The sequence below is a fragment of the Capra hircus genome, chromosome 15 (assembly GCF_001704415.2).
Source record: "Capra hircus breed San Clemente chromosome 15, ASM170441v1, whole genome shotgun sequence".
Classification (NCBI taxonomy): domain Eukaryota; kingdom Metazoa; phylum Chordata; class Mammalia; order Artiodactyla; family Bovidae; genus Capra; species Capra hircus.
In genome coordinates, this window is record NC_030822.1 from 16,678,080 (window position 1) to 16,705,813 (window position 27,734).

At 41.4% G+C, this 27,734-nt stretch overlaps 1 protein-coding gene across 2 annotated transcripts in view; it reads right to left on the bottom strand.

The window, feature by feature from the left end:
- Nucleotides 1–27,734, bottom strand: part of TRIM44 (tripartite motif containing 44) — a 112,431-nt gene that overhangs the window by 42,286 nt on the left and 42,411 nt on the right. The window contains exons 3-4 of one of the 2 annotated variants that reach the window (XM_005690119.3): nt 26,514–26,753; nt 13,158–13,177 (exon numbers count right to left, since the gene is read on the bottom strand). In XM_005690119.3, coding sequence (XP_005690176.3) covers nt 13,158–13,177; nt 26,514–26,753 — 260 coding nt within the window. The remainder of the gene's footprint in view (nt 1–13,157; nt 13,178–26,513; nt 26,754–27,734) is intronic. The other variant, XM_018059237.1, reaches the window with a different exon arrangement.

Genomic DNA, 27,734 nt, shown 5'->3' on the forward strand with positions numbered 1-27,734 from the left:
TTTTGTAGATGAACGCACATTAATGAGATCTCCTTGAAGTAATCCTGCTTCCATTATGCAGACAAAATTACATTTTCCAGCATAATTATTGTGTCAGTCGAGCTCCCAAATTTTGATATTGTTTCATTTGCAAAGGCAACATCAACTTACTAGTTTGTCAAACCTCTGAAAAACTGAAGGGAAGCTCATTGTTTTTAGCGGTGATTATCCATCTATGCCTCTCTTGTAGTCTATCTTTTGCACATTTTCCTACCAGCCAGAAGGACTGGGCAAGTTTTAGCTCGTAATAGGTTTTAAGAGAAGAACTAATGGCTTTCTGGATGTGAGAGTTGGACTGTGAAGAAAGCTAAGTGCCGAAGAATTGATGCTTTTGAACTGTGGTGTTGGAGAAGACCCTTGAGAGTCCCTTGGACTGCAAGGAGATCCAACCAGTCCATTCTGAAGGAGATCAGCCCTGGGATTTCTTTGGAAGGGATGATGCTGAAGCTGAAACTTCAGTACTTTGGCCACCTCATGCAAAGGGTTGACTCGTTGGAAAAGACTCTGATGCTGGGAGGGATTGGGGGCAGGAGGAGAAGGGGACAACCCAGGATGAGATGGCTGGATGGCATCACCGACTCGATGGACGTGAGTCTGAGTGAACTCCAGGAGTTGGTGATGGACAGGGAGGCCTGGCGTGCTGCGATTCATGGGGTCGCAAAGAGTCGGACACGACTGAGCGTCTGAACTGAACTGAACTGAACTGAAGATGTGTTTTTAAATTACATACCATTTACATTCTTCAGTCTTTACTTGAGATTTCAGACTATAAGCTCTTTGAGGGCTATGTGGACTGTAAATGCTTTGTTGAAAACTATATTCTGCACACGAAAGAACCATGCCTGGAACAACGTGCTGTAAGTTCTGCATGAACATCATGTTTCTCCTTTCACTGAGACTCACCATTTTAAAGTAAAATCTTTCTCTCTCCTTTCCCCACATTTTCTCCCTCTCCCCTCCCTCCTGCCAGCTCTTTATTTATTTCTCTCTCCTATCATGTATGTGCATCACACACACATACTCTGGAATACAGGGAGGTCTTGCTATACACTATGGCATTTTCCCCATGAAAAATACATAAAGCATGGAAGTTTGGTGAAAATCTATCATTAGAGGAGTTTTGGATAGTTACTTTGCATTGTGCAATGTCACCTCCTTGTCCAAGCCTTAACCTGCCCTGAGCCACAGAACAAGTCTGGAAGAAATCCTGACTCACACTCAAGTCATCTGATCAGAGCTGATCGGTGACACAGGGCTAATCTGTGAACCACGAGACCGAGAGATCTCAAACCCACGACAGGACATTCTCCAGCACTGCTTATCTAGTAATTTTTATTTTGTAGCTTATCTTTATTTTACTAGAAAAAACATATTTTCCTTTTTATTGTAAACTGTTTGTATTTACTTGAGCCTGATTTTACTCTAGATTGGGACCATGACATCCCCATAGAGTACTATAGGTGTTACTTTAAAAACACAAATCAGTAGGATAATAGGATTCAGTACATTGCTTTACTAGCTCTGTGACCTTGGGTAAAGCACTGAACATGTGTAAGTCTGATATGAGAATAATAACAGCACCATTGTCCCAGGCTGTTGTAAGGATTAAATGAGATAGATGATCCATGTGGAATGCTTAGCTCACGTCCATTACTGCAGTCTCTGGGGAGCTGATAGGTGAATAGCCAGGATGATCAATGACCTTAACAAGTTCATCACCTCTGTAAGTCTTCTTTTTATTTTCTTTCTAATAAGCTACTCTCCTGGATTCCATCCACAGAAGTAGAAGCTCACAATGGGTACGCCTTGTGGGTCTTGTTTTATCTCCAGGCATGAATTCCTCCTGCAGAGTTTAGATAGCTTTTCTGGATTGCTGTTGGTTGGGTGATGTCATTTAGGGTAGTCATTTATCTGGCCCCCTGCATTTCTTTCTTACAGCCTATATAACTTCCTTTTTCTTTATTTGGTACTTTAAGAGTCTTGATTGGCTGGGGACTCGACCCTTCATTTTCATTTATCAAAAATTCCTAACCAGAAGGGATGAACGCAGAGTTCCAGGGGCATGCTGAGCTGGGGCATCTGTGCCTGGCCTTTTTATCTGTGAAGCTTGCTGGTAATTGCTAAGTTTTCCCTCCTGAAACAATTATCCCCCCATTTCTCTCCCCACCTCCACCCCACCCCCCAGTTAATTATCAGTTCTGGAATTAAACTGCTTGCCTCTCCTGCCGTTGTCATGACAACAGTTGGCCTGCACCTGCCACTGGGTGAACAGTGGCTCTTTCAGAAGAGGCGATGGCGGTTGCTGGCTCCACAAAAGCCAGGGAGTAAACTAATGTTTACCTGTCTAGGGAGAGAAGTTTCTGTTCATTCCACCTTAGGCAGTTTCCTGGCAAGTTCCACCTCGACTTCTGCCTCATACAAACTGCTGTTGGCATTCGATAAAGAAAATGAAAACAACATTTTCTGATAAAAATGCCAAATCCCTATTGGCTTGTCACTATTCTATCCATTAACTTTACTTATTGCCAGCCAAGGTGTTGGAAGATACGGATCTTCCATCTCCTGAGAGTGAGAGTATAGTGTGCAGGTTAAAAGCACAGAATTTTAAGCCTAACAGATTTGGGTTCTAATCCTTTCTAACTGTGTGCCCGTGGCCTAAGAACTTCTTGTAATATCAATTTCTTCCTCTGTAAAAAGGGGATGGGAATAACTAAATTTAACAGAGGTTTTTTTTCTTTTAAAGCTTTGAAATAATATATGTAGGTCTGACTCCTATTTTAGGTACAACACATAAGCAGGTATCACTATGACAGCTGCTTAGGTGCTAATCCTGAATAGACCTGAAAGTCAGGGCAAAGTTGGCAGCTCGGTTGGTTTTAACCGGTCCTTGTCTGAGTGGCAGTATCTGAGAAGCAGGAGAATACGGTACTCTTCTCCACAGCACCTGAACCGATGCATCTAGCGGCCACGGACCGCTGAGAAATGCTTCTTTGCCTACCTTCTCTGTAATTCTGTCAGCTCCTCCCTCTCTCTACTGTTTTTCTCACGCTCAGTCTCACTTTCCTTTAAATAGAATTGATAGAACCAGGGGGCGGGGGGTGAAGGAGACATGTACTCACCAAGGAAACAAAGCACTTTTCTGTTTTACAACCACATTACAACCTACAGGGAACAATTGGTAGTGGTACTAAGGAGTGGGGGAATGAAGCATTTAGGTAAGGAAGTCTTTTTCTTCCCCAATACCCCTGCTTCTGGCTAAAGAAGTCTCTTTATTTTTATTTTTTTAAAATGAACCTATAACCACTCACAGTTAGGTCCCAGGTCCAAATAAGGACAGGCACAAGAGTACTGTTCCTTGGCAAAGATGTCACCATTTAGGGTACCCCAGTCTTAGCTCAGCCTTCGGCTACCTTCTTCATGTTCTGAAGCTCCCTCCTTGTAGTTCTAGTTTTAAAGAAACCTGAACGCAGCGACTCCAAAACTTCATCCCATCTTGAAAAGAAAAAGCCCCAAACAAAAAACACACCAGCTTCTGCTCCCAGCATCTGGTACAGACACCTGCTGTGGGTTTCTGGGTAAAGAGGTGAATGCAGTTCAGCCATGCAGAGCTTACAGAAAAAGGGAGGCTCCCTGGAAGTTACTGGGGAAAGAGAATCACTCACCTCTTGCCTGCCTCTCACTGAGAGGCAGTAAGAAGATGCTAGAGACCAGCAGGTTTCTCCTAAAATGAAAAAGACACCACTAACAACATTTGGCTGAGGCTGCCAGGGGTGAGGAGGGGGCAGAACCAAGGACATCAAGTTTACTTATTCTTAAAACACAGACTGGAGTTTTGTGACTCCCTAACATCTATCACTGGCTTAGTGCCAGTCCAAAATGTTTATGAAGATTAAACAAGGAAGAAGAGAATTAGGCTCCAACCAGACTATTCAGCACCGGAGCTAACTCAGGGATACCTGTGACATCAATTGAGTTCTTTGACTAGCTTCTTGGACTGCAAGGAGATCCAACCAGTCCATTCTGAAGGAGATCAGCCCTGGGATTTCTTTGGAAGGAATGATGCTGAAGCTGAAACTCCAGTACTTTGGCCACCTCATGCGAAGAGTTGACTCATTGGAAAAGACTCTGATGCTGGGAGGGATTGGGGGCAGGAGGAGAAGGGGACGACAGAGGATGAGATGGCTGGATGGCATCACTGACTCGATGGACGTGAGTCTGAGTGAACTCTGGGAGTTGGTGATGGACAGGGAGGCCTGGCATGCTGCGATTCATGGGGTCGCAAAGAGTCGGACACGACTGAGCGACTGAACTGAACTGAGCTGAGGAAACATCTAGAACCTTAAATCTGTTTGGAAAATGCTGATGCTTTAGTATTCCTTGTCTCCATTAATTTAGAAGGAACCAGGTATCTAGTCTCCAAATTTGGCTTTAAGTTAGAGGAAGGTGGGAGCTGTCAAAACAGGTATAAAGAAGATAAAAACAAACAATTTCCTTTTACAACTATATCTCAGTTGCTTTTCTGTATAAAAGAAGAAACCTAAAAGGAGAATACTTTTAATGCTTCATAAACTACTTGTCCTTTCAGTATAGCTTAAGATGTGCAATTTGATGGAAAAACTGAGGCACAGAAAAAGCAAACAATTTACACATAACAACTCATGAGCTATGACTACAGGAGGAGACCCATACGATTCAAAAGTCCATCCATTTCTTCTGTGAATAGGGAGGGCATTGCAGTTTTGCAAAGCCAACAGCAAGTAGTATAAACCATCTGGTGCCTCAAATGGCACACAAGACCCTGGACGAGGGAGACTCAGCCACCTTAGTCCCACCTCCTGCCTCAGGCCAGTCATGCAGTTACTCGCCCTTTACCACACAGCACAAGAGCTCACATCCCTCTGAGCCTTCAGAAAGGCTGATCTCTGTGCTTGCATGGCCTTCCCATCCTGTCTGTCCAGAAAAGCTAATCCCTACACCCATCCTTCAAAGCCAGCACAAACGCTATTTTTTCTGATTCTCTATTTTGAGTTAGTTGCACCTGATTCTACATCCAACATCTTTATTGTAGAGAATCATTGTGCTGTAGTGGTCAAGAGCCCGCAGTCTCACATCAGAGTACTTGAATTTGAATACTGGCTCTACCACTTTTCAGCTGAGTGACCTTGTTAATGCACATGCAACCTTTCTGCAACTCGGTTTTCTCATTCAGATGAGAAATGAAGATAATGTATTAGCCACGTACTAGGACTGTTGTGAGAAATTAAAGAAAAAAACGTTTAAAGTACTTTCTGGTACATTGGAAAAGACCCTGATGCTGGGAAAGATTGCAGGCAAAAGGAGAGGGGCAGCAGAGGATGAGATGGTTGGCTGGCGTTGCTGATGTGACTGTTGCTCGTATCTGACTCTTTGCAACCCCTTGGATGCAGCACTGCAGTCAGGGTCCTCTGTCCCCCACTATGTCCCAGAGTTGGCTCAAATTCATGTTCATTTAGCTAGTGATGCCATTCAACCATCTCATCTTCCGTCGTCCGCTTTCTCCTCCAGTCCTCAATCTTTCCCAGCATCAACAACACTGTTGGCATTCAATAAATGCTTTTTTATAATAATTTATAATTATAATTACTATATTGCCCTTACATGTGAAATTAAAATTGTTTACTTAGTTCTCTCTTTTGAACTAGACTTTGAGATCTTCAAATACAGAGCCAAAGTCTTTCTCCATCTTCATATCTCTGCAACCTAGCATGGGGCCTGGCAACAGAGTAGACAATTGAAAATGTTTCTGAACAAACGAATGAAAAAATTCCTCTGCAATTTTACTTGCTAAAGAGATAAGGGAACAGAGCTCCTAAAAGTGACTGTTATTCTGATGAGCTCTGAGGTCAAACATATAAACAAGGTAAGCCTGCCAAGCATCATAACTACGCAATGGATGGCAAACCAAAGTTGATTTAGCACAAAACCACGCTATGAAGAGTGACATCCAGGTCTCTTCCTCCTGGGCCTTTTTTTCTTAGCATTATTAAGCCAAAAAAGGCAGGCTGCTCCTAGCTAGCATTCCCACTGTAAGGTAGGTAGAATAAGCTAGAGTCACCTTGGCTGAATTTTCCAGCTGTGAATGGATTCTCTGGTTATTGGCGAATATGCACAAAATAAAATATAGCTGTGGCTCTCACAGGCAAATATATGAAAATCAATTACTTTAGGAAGAAGGCTTGCTTTTTATTAAAGATCGGCAGTACAATGCATTGCATGGCTTCATCCTTCATCTGGATGAGGAGAGGATGAACAATTCACATCAGCAGAGGAAAACAAAGTCAGCTCAGCCTCCATAAGAGGGAAATGTGAGAGCAAAGACACTCTCTGTGCTGAAGCCCAACGTAGATGTTAGAGCCCCACATGAGGATAATAGGCAATCCTGACAGTTCCACTCAGTGTCACAAGCATCAGAGCCATTTTCTTTGGCATGAAGACAATGTAAATACCAAACCACAAATTTACCATCAGAGGATAAAAGATACCTAAGTGTATCACTGACTTAGTGCCCTCTTATCCCTACAAACTAAGTAATTAGGAAGACAAATGCCAGATTTGAGGACATGCATATAGTTGCTATTTTAGGGCGTGGGGGGAAAGAGTACCTAGTATACAGAATGAAGAAAATTTTTAAAGAAACAAAATTGAGAAATGTAGGGGAAAAAAACTCTACCAAATTATAGAATCTATAATCTGCTATAAGCAATTATTTTAATTTCACATTCGATATGTGACTGTATTCCTACACACACTATATTCCCAAACACTGGGGGCAGAGTAGGGCAAAGAAGGCTAGAATTTACAGGAAAATAAAACCCAGCTACACAGAGACAAAGAGGTTAAATGACTTGCCCAGGGTCACGCAGTCGGTCCCCTACCAAGAACAGAGGGTAGGTCTGCTGACTCTCTTTGAGCTCCTACTTCCTCAGAAGTTTGTTGGATCACAGAATGAGCATGGTCAGATTCACACTGATCTCAGTGGGAGCTCTTTGCCTGAATAAGAGCCAGCTCTGAAGATGAAAAATTCTACAGAAATCCTCAGTTATGGCTGTTACTATTTAAAAAGCCATTTTCCTTTTAGTTTAAAAAAAAAATCAGAGAAAATCTCAATAGCAAATGAAAATTTAATATTGATCTTGCTACTTTCTCCTCAGAACACACGAGTTTAAGGGTCCTTCCTTCTCTGACTTCCTCCCACTACACAACAGCTTTCAAGGCAGCAGAACCTATTGCCGCCTCCTCTCCTTGAATATATATTACTTCTCAGCAGGCTCCGGCAGGAGTAGAGAAGGAGCCAATCTGTGAGGGAGCAAACACAAGATCTCCCATAATAGCATAGAGAAGACAGAAAATTGCTGCCAAAAGTGTAAATTGCTTTTTTTTTTTTTTCCTTTGGCTTGGCAAAAAAAAAATCACTATGGGCTTTAAAGATACCCTCTTAAAAGGTGATTCCACAGTGGTTAATATCCATGTTCTACACATTAGGACTGCTGTTCCTCCACTCCCTCCAAGAATCCTTGTCATCTGTATAACTGTATCATGGATTTGAAGAGGGACTACCGAGAAGTGAGAGGCAGCTGATTCTGCAGGGTCAAAGGAAGGCTTGGTTGCCTGCTCCCAAGGGAGTCTAAAAGTACCCCTTTTACTGCTGACCCTCAGGGGGCAGTGTGTGAGGATGAGATGAAGAAATAGCTCCTTATAGTGGCAGAGGCTAAGGAGAGGAAAAGCAGCCTGCAGAAAACAGAGGCCGTAACATTTGAACGTCAGCACAAGTAAGAACTCCCAGGTTAGAGGAATGAGATCAAAGTGATGCTCTGACAAGTGAGTGTGAATCCTCAGGCCTTTCATTCAGGGTCACAGAGAGAAGTGGGCTGGCCCCTGGGAGACAGTCTGCATCATGGCTGAGGGCATGAGCTCTGAAACCAAACTAGATTTAAATCCTAGCTCTGCTTCTACTAGCTGTGTTAATCATCCTGAGTGTTAGTTTCCTCTCTTTTACAAGTGAGATAATAGCTCCATCCTAAGCGTTACATGAGGGTTAAAAGAGAATATATAAAAAACACCTGTGCACAGTAAAACTTTAAAAAATGGTATCTTTGATGATCAGTGTTGTTAAGTAGCAGGAAAAGTACACAACAGAATTCAGAACAAGGAAGAGACATAACCCAAAGCACGAATACTCGGCCACCTCAAATCTAACGAGGTTGGGAAGTCAAAAGTGAAAAGAAAAAAGAAGGCAGGGAGGCTCTAGCTGGCAGGAATGGAGGAAAATATAGATCTATTTCAGACAAATGTGTTTCAAAAGGACAGGGTATTTTCCTTTGTTCCGACCACCCTAGAGAGTGGCTGGAATCCATCTCTCCCTGGACTTCTGTGCAGAGTGGGGAAGGAGCTGTGCGGTGAGAACACCAGCAAAGGAGACCCAGGCGTGAAACCCCGAGCAGACCTGGAGCACAGCGTCTCCAGATTCACGTCTCTTCCATCCCCTGTGTGGGAAGACCCACACTTCCTTCTGTCTTCCTTACACATCAGACTCTCATTTAACACTGTCAGCAATACAGAAGCCTCTGGAACAGAACGCTGGCTTACTGAGATGGTAAAGTGTATATCATAAATGTGAGAAATTTCAGATCAAAGGCAATCTGCCCTGAGGTGTTAATTGGAATAAATTGAGCCAAATGGTAGTTCAATGCAAACTGAATGGAACCAGGTAGGAATTTATAGGGTAAAAGGAAAATTTGACTCCTCTTTCTGCCATACTGGAACACGCTTTTTTCAAGTGCTCATTTTACCAAGTAAGTCCCAGTCCAACAGATCCCTACTGACGTCCATGGCAGCGTGGCTGGAGGGAGAAAGCTTGCTGTCTTGGTTGCCAGTAAAGAAACTCTATTTGTCGTTGTTGTTTAGTTGCTGACTCATGTCTGACTCTTTTGCGGCCCCCCTCCCCCCGCCCCCCATGGACTGCTGCCTGCCAGGCTCCTCTGTCCTGGAATTCTCCAGGCAAGAATACTGGAAGGGGCTGTCATTCCCTCCGTCAAGGATCTTCCAGACCCAGGGATCACACTCACATCTCCTGCACTGGCAGGTGGATTCTTTACCACTGACCCACCAGGGAAGCCCAAAGAAACTCTAAACACTTCACCACTATCTTGCCAAAATGGCAGGAAGGAATGTGCGATTAAATTCTGAAGCCAGTATCTCATACTGAACAGTATCTCTGAAGGGACTTAATCTCTTCAAAAGGTCCCTCATAAGGTCAACCTGACTCTGGCATGTGGTCATAAAGACAAGATGAACGTGTCCCTCCTAACCAGGCGCTCACAGAAATGCCATTTCTATACGCAGAATATGTACACGACATCGGCTGAAGTGTTTTCTTTATATTGGTCCTGCTTGAATCCTCTCTCTGGGGAAGAAAATCTCTAGGACTCTGCTTTGTCTGGATTTTAGGGAGCTAGAGCTAGTTTGAGAGAAGAGGTGGAGTTTCTCTAAACCAAAGGTCACAGATAATCTCATGAGTGTCTAAATCAAAGGTCTGTGTAAAATGGTGAAAAATTGGTCAATAACTAGAGAAGACGTGGATATAGGCTCCCATCATCACGAGCCTGATATAACTAGTCTCCCAGGCTCTGAAACACCTCCCATTCATTTCCCTTTCTGCATGCAGACAAGCATGCAGACGAGACTTCCAAAATGCAAATCTACTCAGGTTTAATTCATGTTTTAAATTATTTAAGCCCTCCCACTTCAAGAGGCCTGCAAGGGCCCCCAGTGAGCTGGGCTCTGCTTTCTTTCCTACACTCTTCTCTTGTCTAGAGCTAGTCCCCAAGTTGTTCCCCGTCCCTGTAACAGCCCTGTCTCTGCCTCTCCTCTGCCTGTCTCCTCATCCTTCAGACCTGCATTTACACAAAATCTTTTCTGGTTCAGTTCAGTTCAGTCACTCAGTTGCGTCCAGCTCTTTGTGACCCCATGAATCGCAGCATGCCAGGCCTCCCTGTCCATCACCAACTCCCGGAGTTCACGCAAACTCATGTGCATTGAGTCGGTGATGCAATCCAGCCATCTCATCCTCTGTCGTCCCCTTCTCCTCCTGCCTCCAATCCCTCCCAGCATCAGAGTCTTTCAAAACGAGTCAACTCTTCGCATGAGGTGGCCAAAGTACTGGAGTTTCAGCTTTAGCATCAGTCCTTCCAATGAACACCCAGGACTGATCTCCTTTAGAATGGACTGGTTGGATCTCCTTGCAGTACAAGGGACTCTCAAGAGTCTTCTCCAACACCACAGTTCAAAAGCATCAACTCTTCAGGGCTCAGCTTTCTTCACAGTCCAACTTTCACATCCATACATGACCACTGGAAAAACCATAGTCTTGACTAGATAGACATTTGTTGGCAAAGTAATGTCTCTGCTTTTCAATATGCTATCTAGGTTGGTCATAACTTTCCTTCCAAGGAGTAAGCGTCTTTTAATTTCATGGCTGCAGTCACCATCTGCAGTGATTTTGGAGCCCCCCAAAATAAAGTCTGACACTGTTTTCACTGTTTCCCCATCTATTTCCCATGAAGTGATGGGACCGGATGCCATGATCTTCGTTTTCAGAATGTTGAGCTTTAAGCCAACTTTTTCGCTCTCCTCTTTCACTTTCATCAAGAGGCTTCTGAGTTCCTCTTCACTTTCTGCCATAAGGGTGGTGTCATCTGCATATCTGAGGTTATTGGTATTTCTCCCGGCAATCTTGATTCCAGCTTGTGCTTCTTCCAGCCCAGCGTTTCTCATGATGTACTCTGCATATAAGTTAAATAAGCAGGGTGACAATATACAGCCTTGACATACTCCTTTTCCTATTTGGAACCAGTCTGTTGTTCCATGTCCAGTTCTAACTGTTGCTTCCTGACCTGCATATAGGTTTCTCAAGAGGCATATAGGTTTGTCAAGAGGCGGGTCAGGTGGTCTGGTATTCCCATCTCTTTCAGAATTTTCCATAGTTTCTTGTGATCCACACAGTCAAAGGCTTTGGCATAGTCAATAAAGCAGAAATAGATGTTTTTCTGGAACTCTCTTCCTTTTTCCATGATCCAGAGGATGTTGGCAATTTGATCTCTGGTTCCTCTGCCTTTTCTGAAACCAGCTTGAATATCAGGAAGTTCACGGTTCACGTACTGCTGAAGCCTGGCTTGGAGAATTTTGAGCATTACTTTACTAGCATGTGAGATGAGTGCAACTGTGCAGTAGTTTGAGCATTCTTTGGCATTGCCTTTCTTTGGGATTGGAATGAAAACTGACCTTTTCCAGGCCTGTGGTCACTGTTGAGTTTTCCAAATTTACTGGCATATTGAGTGTAGCACTTTCACCGCCTCATCTTCCAGGATTTGAAAGAGCTCAACTGGAATTCCATCACCTCCACTAGCTTTGTTCGTAGTGATGCTTTCTAAGGCCCACTTGACTTCACATTCCAGGATGTCTGGCTCTAGCTGAGTGATCACACCATCGTGATTATCTTGGTCGTGAAGCTCTTTTTCGTACAGTGAGCCGCCCCTTATTCTCCAAGACTGTCTCAGGAGCCCTTCCTAAAGCAGCCTAAACTTCACTTAATCATAGCACTTCCTCCAGACTATAAGTGCCCAGTCATGTGCTTATCTCTCCTCCTAGACTTAGGACTCCCAAGGGCAGGGACCATGTCTGTCTTAGTTTTCACAAATGCTCAGTGTATAGCACAGTGCCTGACACACAGTAGGGTCATGAGAAAAAGAGAGTGGGAGAGAGGGCGAGAGGAAGGAAGGAAAGAAATGGACCGCAACACAAAGGGAGCCTGTTCCTGAGGATGGCTGGAGGATGGGCCTGAAGGGATCCCCTGAAGCTCTCTGGGCTTAAAGCAGGGGCACCTGTACCACTGGGCACAGAGGACAAGGAACGAGACTGAGGCTGAGAACTAGAGTCCCGAGGAAGGAAGCAGCAGGAAATACAGATGTGGGATAACATTTGGCACTAAGACAGGGGCTCAGGATGTGTGGAGGGAGAAAGGAAAAAGAAGGAACTGTATTTGTAAACAAAAACAAAGAAGGACCAAATCCTGGCTCCAGGCAGTTAACCTTGGGCAACTCACTTAGCTTCTTTCAATGAGAGGCCTGCATTAGATGAGTGACTTTCAAACTGAGTTCTCAGGAACCCTAGGTTTGTGAGAGAAGTTTCACCAGTAGATGTGGCCCCAACTTTAACCAGACAAAAAATGCTTTGTATACACTCTACCCAAGGCCCATCTGAAAAAAAAGCTGTTTCTACTAAAACTAAAGTTTGAATAGCAGTGGCCTGGATGATCTTTCTGACAACTCCCAGCCTTAACAGTCCTGGATCCTGTGTGACAGAGGGGGCCCATCTGGACATTGCATTTTACTTTGTACAAATGCCCCTTGAGCGTATTCATAGCAGAGGTGCAGCATCGCCTAGAGCCTGTTCTCACTGCTGAGCAGAGAGAAGCAAAGGTAAGTAAACTAAAATCCAGGTTCACTGAGGCAGAGGCAATGAAAAATTGCACTTTTAAATCTCATGTGGTGAAACAACAGCACAAAGAAGCATTTTTTTCTTCCTAAACAAAGTGTTGTATACCTATGACGTTGGGTTCACTGTATTGGTGTCTTGAGTCAGACACAAGGCTGTTATGGGTCAGAAATAAAGAATATTGGATCCAGAGTCCATTCAAAAAAATAAAGGCAATCCAATTCCAATCAAGAAAGAACAATGCAAAAGTTTATCTATTCAGTCCACCTGATACCTAATTACCATTTAAATATAGTACCTACTGGTCTTAACAAGGTATTCGGAGTGTGCTACAGAATAAAGCAGAGTTACTGTCATTGTATGCTTTAAAGCTTATCTTTATCTGAAGGTTACAGACAGGAAATAGCATAGATGGGGAGGGAGATGGGAATCTTACAAAATAAGATCTTCAAAGCCCCTGGCTTAAGATGGAGATCCCTTATCTGTGCTGTTCCTTGGCTGGTCATATTTCACGGGGCCTTCAAAGGCCACAAATGTCACTCTACTTCAATTCTGAGAACACACAAGCCACAGTAACGTGATCTTACCCGGGTTCTTCCTCGTCGCCCTGAAAGAAACAGAAAGAAGCAACATAAGACATCAGGATCACTAGAGACGGATTGAGATTTTTTTTTTTTCCCTCTTCTCTCCCAATCTGAAAGCAAAGCTTGTACATTTATTGCAACAGAGACAAGCTAGTCGACATCTAAGTGCTAAGACAAGGCCTAATATAATCCTATGTTCAAACTGCCCAGCAGAGATGAACTAATAATTTGTCCTTGCAAGCAGAGAAGTGAATGCATAGACCTAGGGGGCCTAAATAATAGCCTTGCCTTTTATTTGTATGGCTGGCAGTATTTAGTTTTGAGCAAACTGAGAGCCCAAAATAGCAGCAGGTCTCAGGCAAAAGCTGACCAGCTCCAAAAGCATCAAGCTGTTCCCCTCAAAGGCACACTTCAGCCTCAGCCTGGCATCCTTTCCCTCCAAACATGAACACAGAAGCTCTAATAGAGAGCACACCATGTGCACAAGGCTCTAAACTGGGGCTCGGGAAACTGGAATTCTAGTCCAAGCTCCGTTATTTATTAGCTATGAGCCCTTGGGCAAGCCAGCTAATTAATCAGGACCTTGATCTTCTTTGTAAAAGGACAGTTCTGGCATTTGATGAGCCACACCAGTCTCCAGCCAAACAATGACATTTCTCTACTTATCCACTCTTTACAAAAGCAATGTGTCATGGTGATTTTTCCAGGTACTGTATTCTGTGAGCCTAACTTTATCAGTGATCACAGCAGATTTCTTTCAGCCTCTTTTTGTGACCAAACAAGATTTTTCAAATGACACTCAAGCCTTCTCCAAGGGACCTCACTTATCCTTCTAGCGACAGAGTATCTTTGATGTCCTCCTCTTTAGTCATTCAGGATTGGTTTCAATAGAGACTGTATCTCTTAGCTGGAGATAACTCCCCAGGAACTTATTTGACTAATGGACAGACTGACTGACTGATCTTATAGGTATAAAGGAGAATGAGCTCTGGAGTCAGATACTTGGTTCAAATCTTCACTCCATTACTTGCTTGCTGTCTTACCCTGGTCAAATTATTTTGCCTTTCTTAACTTCAATTTTCTAATTAGTAACATAGGGGTAAAAATTGTCTTTATAATATATAAGGTAAGCATGAAATTAAATGAAATAATGTGTACAAATGTCAAACACAGTGCCTAAGACACAAAATGCATGTAATAAAGGTTATTATCAACATCACTAACGATTCAGTGTGATTCATTAGAAAGCTCTTATCTCAGGGCACTGAAGATAATAGACAAAAAAACCCATAGTGATCTATCCTTCTAGGAGCTCCCGTTCCGGAGTAGGGGAACTAGATAGAAAGTGAACTATGCCTAAATGTCTTAAGGGTGCTACCAAAGACATACACAGTAGGCTCAGAGAGTCAGAAGAGAAGTGATAAACACAGCCTCTCCTGGAGAAGGAGGAAAAGGCCCCACAGAGAATGTGGCATTGTATGTCAAGGCTGTATACTGTCACCCTGCTTATTTAATTTATATGCAGAGTACATCATGAGAAACGCTGGACTGGAAGAAACACAAGCTGGAATCAAAATTGCCGGGAGAAATATCAACAACCTCAGATATGCAGATGACACCACCCTTATGGCAGAAAGTGAAAAGGAGCTAAAGAGCCTCTTGATGAAAGTGAAAGAGGAGAGCGAAAAAGTTGGCTTAAAGCTCAACATTCAGAAAACGAAGATCATGGCATCCGGTCCCATCACTTCATGGGAAATAGATAGGGAAACAGTGGAAACAGTGTCAGACTTTATTTTGGGGGGCTCCAAAATCACTGCAGATGGTGACTACAGCCATGAAATTAAAAGACACTTACTCCTTGGAAGAAAAGTTATGACCAACCTAGATAGCATATTCAAAAGCAGAGACATTACTTTGCCGACTAAGGTCCGTCTAGTCAAGGCTATGGTTTTTCCTGTGGTCATGTTATGGATGTGAGAGTTGGACTGTGAAGAAGGCTGAGCGCTGAAGAATTGATGCTTTTGAACTGTGGTGTTGGAGAAGACTCTTGAGAGTCCCTTGGACTACAAGGAGATCCAACCAGTCCATTCTGAAGGAGATCAGCCCTGGGATTTCTTTGGAAAGAATGATGCTAAAGCTGAAACTCCAGTACTTTGGCCGCCTCATGCGAAGAGCTGACTCATTGGAAAAGACTCTGATGCTGGGAGGGATTGGGGGCAGGAGGAGAAGGGGACAACTGAGGATGAGACGGCTGGATGGCATCACGGACTCGATGGACATGAGTCTGAGTGAACTCCAGGAGATGGTGGTGGACAGGGAGGCCTGGTGTGCTGCAGTTCATGGGGTCGCAAAGAGTTGAACACGACTGAGTGACTGAACTGAACTGAACTTGAGGAATAAGAATGATTTTCTCAGGTTGAGAACAGAAGTAAACAGGGAGAGCACTGGAAGAGCAAGAGCAAAGCCACCGCGGTTTATAAAATGCAGGTTTAAGGAATTTTGAGCTCTGTGAAACTAGAGAATGGGGATGTGTATGTGCGTGTCTTGGGCAGGAGATGTCGGGGTGGCAGTGGTGGGGGGTGGCGGGGGGGGGGGCTGGGAATGCAACAGAGGTAACGGGACACGGCCACCGCACAAGCCTCTCAAGGACACCTGTGGTCAGAAAGGTGATTCTGAACAGATTATGCACTGGAGGTTGGATAAAAAAGGACACTTTTAGAAGACTGTTAAGAATCTGCACTATTGCTGAGGGTGCTAATCATCCAATGAGAGGCGGGGCAAGTGGTGGAAGGAGGGTACCAGGGTGGTGGAAACCTTCTCTTGTAGTTTGTTTGACTGGCATGTCTTATGGGAACTATAATCTAGTGGAAAAAAATCCACATAATTTAAACTTAATATGAGCTACATAACTATCAATGACATATTTAAACCTCAACACAATTTTCCAATTATCTTCGGGTGTTAAAACATAATTATCTAGGAGAACTGTAAGGAAAAAAGTATCCAGCCTTCCTTCCATGAATGATTCAGAGGAAGTCTTCACAGTCACCTAACTTGGTATAATGGTCAAGAGACAGGCTTTCTAAGTGAGAGAAACACAGCTTTGAATTCTGGTTCGTCAACTCCAACAGTGAAGCTTTTGGCAATTTACTTAACTGTTCCAAGGTTCGGTTTCCTCATCTGCACGTGGAAATCCTAATTCTTACCTCACAGGGTGGCTACACGGATTCATTAAATGAGAAAATGTGTATACAACATTAAGCAAGTGTCTAGCGTAAGTGCTCAACAAATGGTGGTCATTATTGTACTTCTCTGAAATGTTATTTGATAACATTTCTAGGGATAGTGGGACAGAACAGAGAAGATGGGCTTTGCTTTCATTCATCCATTTCTGCTGCCTATAGGTAGGTGATTATTTTTAAAAAACAATAATCACTATCACAAAGCATAGGAAAAACAGGGTGAGAGTTTCACTTTTGAAGAAATGAACGCAAGAACAGATGCACATACATATAAGGCAATTTTGAACCGGTCAGCAGACATTCAGAGGATTAGTAATCTTGCTAGTAAAAGGTGAGCCCATTTCTTCCCCTTGAAATGCCCACTCCAGTGTTCTTGACTGGAGAATCCAGGGACAGGGGAGCCTGGTGGGCTGCCGTCTATGGGGGTCGCACAGAGTTGGACACGAATGAAGTGACTTAGCAGCAGCAGCAGTATTCTGAGGGCTAATTCCCATCCTTAAAGGTCAAGCTTCACTTGGAAAATTTTCCTCAGTAGCGGTACAAATGAACTTACTCACAGAACAGAAAAAGACTCACGGACATAGAAAAAAAACTTATGGTTGCTAAATGGTAAAGGGGTGGGAAGGCATAAATTAGAAGCCTGGAATTAACAGATACATACTTGCATTCATGCTAAGTTGCTTCAGTAGTGTCTGATTCTTCGTGACCTATGGACTACAGCCTGCCCAGGCTTCCCTTTCCAAAGGATTTGCCAGGCAAGAATACCAGAGTGGGTTGTCATTTCCTACTCCAGGAACAGATATATACTATTATATATAAAATAGATAAAAAATAAGGATTGACTCTATAGCACAGGAAACTGTATTGAATATCTTATAATAATGTATAATGGAAAAGAATCTATTTATATATATAAACATACATGTGTATATATATCAAAGTGACTCAGTTATATAAATATATCAAATTTATATATATAAGTATGATATATTTATATAACTGAATCACTTTGACATACACCTGAAACATAACACTGCAAACTAACTATATTTCAATTTAAAACTGGTATAAAAAAAGGATTCTACATTCAACTTTCTTCAAATGTTATCCTCCTCACTTAAAAAGGGACTGAAACTGGACCTTATAAGTGAAACAGTATGAGTAGTGGTTTATGCCAGAAATGGGACATTCCACTCCAAAGAGAAAACTCATACTCTCAAAGAAAAGGCCTTAACTTGGAATCAAATAAATATACTGGCTATATATTTTGCTGGCTATATATTATACTGGCAAATAATTCACTGGCTTTAGAATAATCTTCATGAGAAAAAAAGCAAATAGCACTTGGGCAGGTAGGACACCTAGACATATTGTTTTTATCAGCTTTATTGAGGTATAATTTTTAATACTATAAAATTAACTGCTTTAAGTTTATATAAATAACTTTAAATTTAGAGTTAAGCAACTATTACTACAAACTTGCTTTAAAAACTCTACATACATACACACAAGCACACAGACATGAAATTATCTTTTTCCTTCTTAACTTCCTTAAAAGCATAGTTTTAAGCTAAAATTATAGGTCTTTCAGTGTTTATTACATATATAAATTGTATACACACGACAACTATAACATAAAGGTTATGGAAAGAGGGTCCATTGACCTATATAGTTTCAAGCTATCCACACTTTATATGAAGTGGTTTAAAATTAATTTTAAGTAAATTGAAAAATTAAGGATACATACTATAATCCTTACAGAAACCACTAATAAATAATGCAAAATAATAGAGCTAGAAGGCCAATGGATATATTACAATGGGATTCAAGGAAATGTTTCGAAAATCCAAAAGAAAGCAAGAAAAGACAATGAGAAGAATAAAAACAGAAAACAAATTGTACAATGGCAGACCTAAATTTAACCATATTAATAATAACCTCAAATGTTAATGGACATTACACTTCAATTAAAAGACAGAGATTACCAGACTGGATAAATGACTAGGACCCAGCTACATGTTGTCTATGAGAGACATAAGTTAACAATATAGACAGACTGAAAGCAAATGAATGGAAAGAGATAAACCACAAAAACAGTAAGCATAACACTAAACTGGCTTTACTAACATTAGATAAAATAGACATCAAGACAGAGCATAAACAGAGAAAAAGGGAATGTTCATAACGATAAAAGGACTAGTTCATCAGGAAGATGTAACCATCATAAATATGTATTTGCTTAGTGACAGAGCTTCAAAATATCTGAAGAACAGTCGACAGAATTAAAGAAATAGATGATCCCTAATCATACTTGAAATGTAACATCCCTCTCTCAGCAGTAGGTTGAACTAGACATAAAAATAAGTAAAAACATAAATTATCAGAACTCCTAATTGCTATTTAAAGCACACCACACTTCAGAATACATATTCTTTTTAGGTGTGGATATGCATTCAACAAGAAAGACCATATGACAGGTGATAAAGCAAGCCTCAGTAAGTGTTAGATGATTGAAATCAGGCAGAATAGGTTCTCTGTTGACAATGAAACTAAACTAGAAATAACAAGGTATGTAGGAAAATACCCTATATTTAGAAACTAAACAATACACTCCTAAATAATCAATGAACAAAAAGAAGAAATCACACGGTAAATGAAAAAATATTTCAAACTGAATGATAAAGAAACCACAACATAATCAAGTTGTATGAGTCAACATAAATATATATTCATAAAGATATTAAGATATTAAGAAGAGGTGGCAGGAATACACGGAAGAACTGTACAAAAAAGATCTTCACGACCCAGATAATCATGATGATGTGATCACTAATCTAGAGCCAGACATCTTGGAGTGTGAAATCAAGTGGACCTTAGAAAGCATCACTACGAACAAAGCTAGTGGAGGTGATGGAATTCCAGTTGACCTGTTCAAATCCTGAAAGATGATGCTGTCAAAGTGCTGCACTAAATATGCCAGTAAATTTGGAAAACTCAACAGTGGCCACAGGACTGGAAAAGGTCAGTTTTCATTCCAATCCCAAAGAAAGGCAATGCCAAAGAATGTTCAAACTACCGCACAATTGCACTCATCTCACATGCTAGTAAAGTAATGCTCAAAATTCTCCAAGCCAGGTTTCAGCAATACGTGAACCGTGAACTTCCTGATATTCAAGCTGGTTTTAGAAAAGGCAGAGGAACCAGAGATCAAATTGCCAACACCCGCTGGATCATGGAAAAACCAAGAGAGTTCCAGAAAAACATCTATTTCTGCTTTATTGACTATGCCAAAGCCTTTGACTTTGTGGATCACAAGAAACTGTGGAAAATTCTGAAAGAGATGGGAATACCAGACCACCTGACCTGCCTCTTGACAAACATATATGCAGGTCAGGAAGCAATAGTTAGAACTGGGCACGGAACAACAGACTGGTTCCAAATAGGAAAAGGAGTATGTCAAGGCTGTATATTGTCACCCTGCTTATTTAACTTATATGCAGAGTACATCATGAGAAACGCTGGGCTGGAAGAAACACAAGCTGGAATCAAGATTGCCGGGAGAAATATCAATAACCTTAGATATGCAGATGACGCCACCCTTATGGCAGAAAGTGAAGAGGAGCTCAAAAGCCTCTTGATGAAAGTGAAAGAGGAGAGTGAAAAAGTTGGCTTAAAGCTCAACATTCAGAAAACGAAGATCATGGCATCCGGTCCCATCACTTCATGGGAAATAGATGGGGAAACAGTGGAAACAGTGTCAGATTTTATTTTGGGGGGCTCCAAAATCACTGCAGATGGTGATTGCAGCCATGAAATTAAAAGACACTTACGCCTTGGAAGAAAAGTTATGACCAACCTAGATAGTATGTTCAAAAGCAGAGACATTACTTTGCCGACTAAGTTCCGTCTAGTCAAGGCTATGGTTTTTCCAGTGGTCATGTATGGATGTGAGAGTTGGACTGTGAAGAAGGCTGAGCGCCAAAGAATTGATGCTTTTGAACTGTGGTGTTGGAGAAGACTCTTGAGAGTCCCTTGGACTGCAAGGAGATCCAACCAGTCCATTCTGAAGGAGATCAACCCTGGGATTTCATTGGAAGGACTGATGCTAAAGCTGAAACTTCAGTACTTTGGTCACCTCATGTAAAGAGTTGACTCGTTGGAAAAGACTCTGATGCTGGGAGGGATTGGGAGCAGGAGGAGAAGGGGATGACCAAGGATGAGATGGCTGGATGGCATCATGGACTCGATGGACGTGAGTCTGAGTGAACTCCGGGAGATGGTGATGAACAGGGAGGCCTGGCGTGCTGCGATTCATGGGGTTGCAAAGAGTCGGACACAACTGAGCGACTGAACTGAATTGAACTGATGATTCAACAGTGATTAGAGGAAAATGTATTGCTCTAAAAATTTACATAAAAGAAGAAAGTAGTAAAATCCACAATCTATTTAGGCAGAAAAAAGAATAAGGTAAACTCAAACAAGTAGGAAAAAAGCAGATGTACGTAAAATAGAAAACAAAGAGTAAAATTAGCATATCCAAAAGTCAGTTCTTTAAAAAGACTAATAAAATTAATAAAATATAAGTTAGACTGATCAAGGATTAAAGAGGGAAAATCACAAATTATCAGTATCAGAAATGAAAGATGGGTTACTATTCTAGAGACTGCTGCTGCTGCTAAGTTGCTTCAGTCGTGTCCAACTCCGTGCGACCCCATAGGTGGCAGCCCACCAGGCTCCTCTGTCCCTAGAGACTATAGACAATTACAATATATGAGAAAATATATAAACAACTTTATACTAAAAACTAAAACAACTTGGGTGAAAATTACAAATTCCTTGAAAATTACCTATTTTAACATTTCAAATCAATGTAAGATAAGAAAATTTGACTAGGTCTATATCACAGAACTTGAATTGGCTATCAAAAACCTTCACATAAAGCAACTCTGTGACAGATGGTTTTGCTTATAAATTCTACCAAATATTTAAGGAAGAAATAACAACAATCTTACAAGAACTCTTCCAGAAAATAGATGAGGAGGAAATAACTTCTTAGGTTGTTTTCTGAGGCCAGCACTATCCTAATACCAAAGCCTGACAATGATATTATAAAAATATAAACTTACAAATGAATGTCCCTCTCTGAAGAGGGCTTCCCTGGTGGCTCAGACAGTAAAGAATCTGCCTGCAATGCAGGAGATCCAGGTTCAATCCTTGGGTCAAGAAGATCCCCTGGAGAAAGGAATGGCTACCCACTCCAATATTCTTGCCTAGAGAATTCCATGGGCAGAGGAGCCCAGTGGGCTACAGTCAATGGGTTCACAAAGAGTTGGACATGACTGAGAGACTAACACTTTCACCTCACATCTCTCTCTGAACACAGACATAAAAATCTTTAACAAAATATTAATGAATTGAACTCAGATAATACATAATGACCAGGTGGGAGTTTATCTCAGGAATGCAAGGTTTAGTATTGTAATGCAAGATTCAACATAGTAAAATTAACCAAAGTAATCAGCCATCACACTGGAATAATGGAAGAAATTCACTTGATAATTTCAGCGGATAAAAAAAATACCTTACATCTAACCATGTTCATCTGAATTATTGTTTCCCATGTCTAATGTCACTTCTCTTTCATTTCAAGATTTTTTCTTTGTCGTAAGTTTTTGGAAGTTTGATTTTGATGAGTCTAGGTATGGATTTCTTAGGTTTATCTCTCTTGGGTTCATTCGGTTTCTTAAATCTTTGGGTTTACATTTTCAACCAAATTTTAGAAATCCCTTTTCCTCCCCTTGCTGGACAAGTGACATATATATCAGAGCTTTCTTTATTATCCCATAGATCTCTGAGATTCAATTCAATTATTTTTCAATCTTTTTTCTTGGTTGTTCAGACTGAGTGTCCATTGACGTGTCTTAAATTCACTGATTCTTTCCTCTGTCATTTCCTATTTGCCATTGAGCCAGTCCAGTGAATTTTTCATGTCTGTCATTGTATTTTTCAGCTTTAAAATTTCATTTGGTCCTTCTTTATATCTTATATTAATATTTCTTTCCTGAGATTTAAAAATATTTTTCATTTGTTTCCAGCATTTGTTACTGCTTATTGAGACGTTTTTATAATAGGGATCTTAAAGTTCTAGTCTCATAATCCCTAGTACTCTGTCTTCCTGGTGTGGCCATCTCCTGATTTTCTTTCTCATTAGAATTGAGATTTCACTGGTTCTTGGTATAATGAAGAACTATATCCTAAACATGATAAGATCTGGTTACTAATTATATCTATTCTAGCAGACTGTCAACCTATTTAGGTTCAGAACACATTTCCTTGATCACTTTTACGGCTTATGGTTCGCATGTCACGTGAGTTTATTAAACTTCTGCAGTGCCATTCTGGTCACCTCCTTCAGATGACAGAGCTCCAGTCTATAGTCTCCATCAGTGCCAGCTCAGGAGGAGGAGGGGAACCAATGCATCACTACCAAGTAAAAAGGAAGGTATGATTCCACCCACTGAGTCAGCTGGGGAGGGGTGCTGCCTAGTTAATCAGGGTGAGAGGGAGGCGTTAAAGCTCCATCTACAGTGCCCACATGGGAGGGGTGATATGAAAGTGAAAGTGTTAGTCATTCAATTGAGACCCCATGGACTATATAGCCTGCCACGCTTCTCTGTCCATGAAATTCTCCAGGCAAGAACACTGGATGGGTAGCCATTCCTTTCTCCAGAGGATCTTCCCGACCTAGGGATTGAACCCAGGTCTCCTGAATTGCAGGTAGATTCTTTACCATTTGAGCCACCAGAGAACCCCACAGGGGACAGTTTGCTATTTCCTTCCTATTATTGCAGAGGAGAGGTAGAAGTCAGAGTTCCACCTTCAGGCTCCATAAGAGTTAGGCATCACTTAATTACTGTGATGTAATTACAGTACACACTTTTACCTAAAGACTCCATGGAGAAAAAATGACACCCCATTAGTTTGGGTGAGGGCGCAAAATAGGGTTTCCCTCACTGGCTCCACTATTGTGGTATCAGCTGGGGCTGGGAAGGGATGCAACTTTTTTCATGGTGTCTTCCACACCAGGAAGACACAGTATTAGGGATTATCAGATGAGAATTTTAAAGTCACTATTATAAACACCAGAATAGGCAGAAATGATTAAAGGGTTTCTCTTCAGTTGAACTGCCCTTTTCCAAGTCCTTTGGCTAGAGAGCAGGTTTTCTCTTGGAGATGTTCTTTTTGTCTGTGTGCATTAGTATTTCTAGCTTGCAGAACACCCAGGCCAGGATATATAGGAAGCAAGAACCCTGCCTCCACTCCCCTCAAGAAAATCCTTGTGGTGTGGCTCCTCATATCCCAAGATCCCTGGTCAGTCTGCCATCTTTTCTCCACTTTTGAGAATCTTCTAGTAGGTGACTCAGTATTTTGTCTAGGAATTTTTGCTGTGATCAGTGGGAAGGAGTACAGTGAAAATGAATTTACTCCATCTTGTCCAGAATCAGAATGTGCAATTTGTTTTTAAATGTGAAGAAGAACTGAGGTTAGAAGGTTGGAAAGATGGCTATATACATAAAATGAATCAAGTACAGTAAACTGTTAATGGCAGAATCCTGGTGCAAATATATGGGTGTTATCTATAAAATTCTTTCAATTTTGCTATATATATGAAATTGTTCATAATAAAGTGTTGGGTAGGATTTTCTGATCAAAATAAAAATTCAGGAAATTTTTAAAGACCTATACAATGCAAAGAGAAGCAAACAATTCCTCTGTTGAGTGAAAGAGAGGTGCTGGCAATTTGCTCTGATCAGTAAGTTACCACATTAGCTGGAATGAGCAGCTATTAGAGAATAACAGCTTTGTGTAAAAGCTTTAGCCAGATGTATGCTACTTCTCATTTTTAATAGCTTACTGTGTCCATTGCCTGGTCCTTAGGGCTTGTCATCTTTGCACCCCTCAGAGCAATTCCATCGGAGTTAACAAGCATAGTGAAACTGAGCTACTCAAGTAGTTAAAGGACAATTAATGTTGGGGAGGGGCTAAATTCTTTATTTGAAATGAAAATAAGAGAGAGGGTATCTCTTCAAAATGGAATCTTTATTTCTGAAAAAAAAAAAAAATTGACACACAGAATAAATGTGAAGGGTCCAATCTGAGCTGAACTGGGGACAGAGTTATGTCAATGACCTCTTAAGGCTGAACCTTTGTTTGTTTGGACTTTGGACACAAAGTCCACTCCATTATTAAAGAAAAATTTTAAATAAATTAATTTTAAAATAAATGTATTATTATTTATAATTAATTTTTTAAAAGACACACAGTGACCATTTCCACAGAGTAAAGGGTCTTAGGAATGCAAAGCAGTCCAGGACACTGATTCTCCTTATTCTTCCCACAGATATAAACAGGACATTTGGCAGTTGGTAGGGAAAAGCACAGGCACGGAAACAGGATGGACTGAATCCTGGCTCTTTTCTGCTAACTAAACGACACCCGGTCAGTGTCTACAGGTCTTGGCATCTCAACAGCCCATGTGTAAAATGGATAAAATGAGCACTGAAATAAAGATTAAGTGAAATGATGAATATAACATGCTCTCTCACCTATCTAGAAACGCATTTAGGCACACACTTTGTTAATTCTGGGGAGGATGAAATGAAAAGAACAAGTGCTATTCTATTCTGTTCACACACTGATGACAATGAATCAAGAACTCTAGATGAGTGAAACAACGGTCTCCCACGTTCCCTGCCAGGACGACACCAGCAGTACCCGCCTCCTAGATGGACCCTGGCTGCTTTGTTGGCTGGATTATTCTGTGGCTGGGCTCTCCTGGGCCAAGGCAAAATTATTCGTTAAGGCTGAGCTGACTGAGTCAGCAGCTATACTAGAAAGTTCACGGGACTCTCCTAGGTTTTCTTCTAGAAAGGCCTACCCTAAACCTACCTGGCATGAGCTTAACCAGATTTTTCAACATAGTGGTATGAAACCTCATCAACAATAGCCTCTCTCCAGCGGCTGAAATATAAGTTTTACATGTGGGCTTCCCAAGGCGGCGCTAGTGGTAAAGAATCCATCTGCCAATGCAGGGGCTGCAAGAGATGTGGGTTCGATCCCTGGGTCTGGAAGATCCCCTGGAGTAGGAAATGGCAGCCCACTCTAGTATTCTTGCCTGGAAAGTTCCATGGACAGAGGAGCCTGGCAGGATACAGTCTACGAGGTGGCAAAGAGTCAGATGCATTTAAAAAAATAGCCACCTTAATTTTTTTTTTTTTAGCAATAGATTCTAAATGGCTGAATATGTTGTTTGGTAAAATGTCTTAAGATCCTTTTATTCTTGTTACAAAATAACAATGAATGTAGTGACCAAAACTGTCATTTAACATTTACCTTGAGTCTTTCACTGCTATCTTTGATCCTCACAATGCCTGAACCCACATGTCCCTCAATCCAATAGTCATGCCCCCAATTTATGCAATTAGCTTCATAAAAAGACCAGCTGGAGGCACCTTTTCACTATTCACAAAATGAGTCCAGTCTTTTATTTTGGCCTGCTTTATGCTCACTTCCTGACATTCTCATTCAGCCCAGTTCTCATCCCCGTGGTGACTTTATCTATAGGCTCATTTAATAATTGGGAATCTGTCAATTGTCCTCTTCTTTGGCTCTGATTTCTGGCTTCCCTCATTACCTGGGAACAGTATCTGGCCCACTGACTACACTCCTTTAAGGCACAGTGTACACATATTTTGCTAGGCCTAGTTTTTGAGTGCAGACCTGAGCAGCCAATATTTCCAAACTGGTTTACACACCAGTCTAAACACTTTCACTTTTCACTTTCATGCACTGGAGAAGGAAATGGCAACCCACTCCAGTGTTCTTGCCTGGAGAATCCCAGGGACGGGGGAGCCTGGTGGGCTGCTGTCTATGGGGTCGCACAGAGTCGGACATGACTGACATGACTTAGCAGCAGCAAACACTTATGTCCTATTGAAGCTTTCAATCCATTCATGTTTAGGGACCAAAATGGGGGAATTTCCAGAATTAACAAACACAGCAGTCAGTTTCTGCCTATTTTTCATGCTACTGGTTTATTACAGGCATTCTCCTTTACCTCCGCCTTTGGCTCAGCTGATTCATTAGAGGTATCAAGTTGTTCCTTGGCTTGGGCCATCTGAGTCATCAATCTATCCATATGGGACTGGATGTCAGCCAGTATCTCAGTCACATGAGCTGTGGCCATTGCTTCCTGGATATCCACTAAATGAAGGGCCTTCTGCTCTTCATCCGCAATCACTTTTTGAACTTTCTTAAATTCTTGCTGTATAAACGCCTTCATCTGGTCCCGCGTTACCTACAGAACAGAGACAAACAAGAATACGTTGGACACACAAAGACATGGGAGAGTAGGGCTATTATTCTAAATGCTAGGTAGCCGTGGCCACAACACAAACCATGGGTCCTATCGGATCCCAAAGTTTTGGGAATATCCTCAGAACAATGTTTCTCAGATATTGTTGATGAATTTCCTGCTACTCTTTCTGCTTTTTTCATTCTTTAGGAAGTGATTCCTTGTCCTTCCTTTTTACTTTTTTGTTTTCATACCAGTAATACATTACTTTTTAAAAATTTAATAGGTATTGTTGTTCTTGTTTAGTTGCTGAGTCGTGTCTGACTCTTTGTGACTCCATGGCCTGTAGCCATTCAAGCTCCTCTATCCGTGGGATTTCCCAGCAAGAATACTGGAGTGGGGTGCCATTTCCTTCTCTAGGGGATCTTCCCCACCCAGGGCCTGAACCCATGTCTCCTATATTGCAGACAGACATTGTGTGTGTATTTAAAAAGATAGAAATTCCTCTTCTCTCTCTTTCCCAATACCATTTTCCTCCTCAGTGGGTTAATTACTGTTCACAGTCTGATACATGCCTTTCTGGTCATTATGTGTGTGTGTGTGTGTGTGTATATATACATATATATACAGGCATACCTTGGAGACTCACAGGTTCTGCTCTAGACCACCACGGTAAAGTAAATATTACAATAAAGAATCACACAAACTTTTTGGTTTCCCAGTACATATAAAAGTTATATTTATACTACACTGTAGTCTATTAAGTATGCAAGAGCATTATGTTTACAAAAATAATATATATGCTTTAATTTAAAAATACTTCATTGCTAAAAAACGCTAACCATCATTTGAGCCTTCAGCAAGTCATAAACTTTTTCTAATGGTAACATCCAGATCACTGATCAAAGATCAACAAGATAATAGACATAATAATAATGAAAAAGTTTGATATGCTGCAAGAATTACCACAATGTGACATAGGGA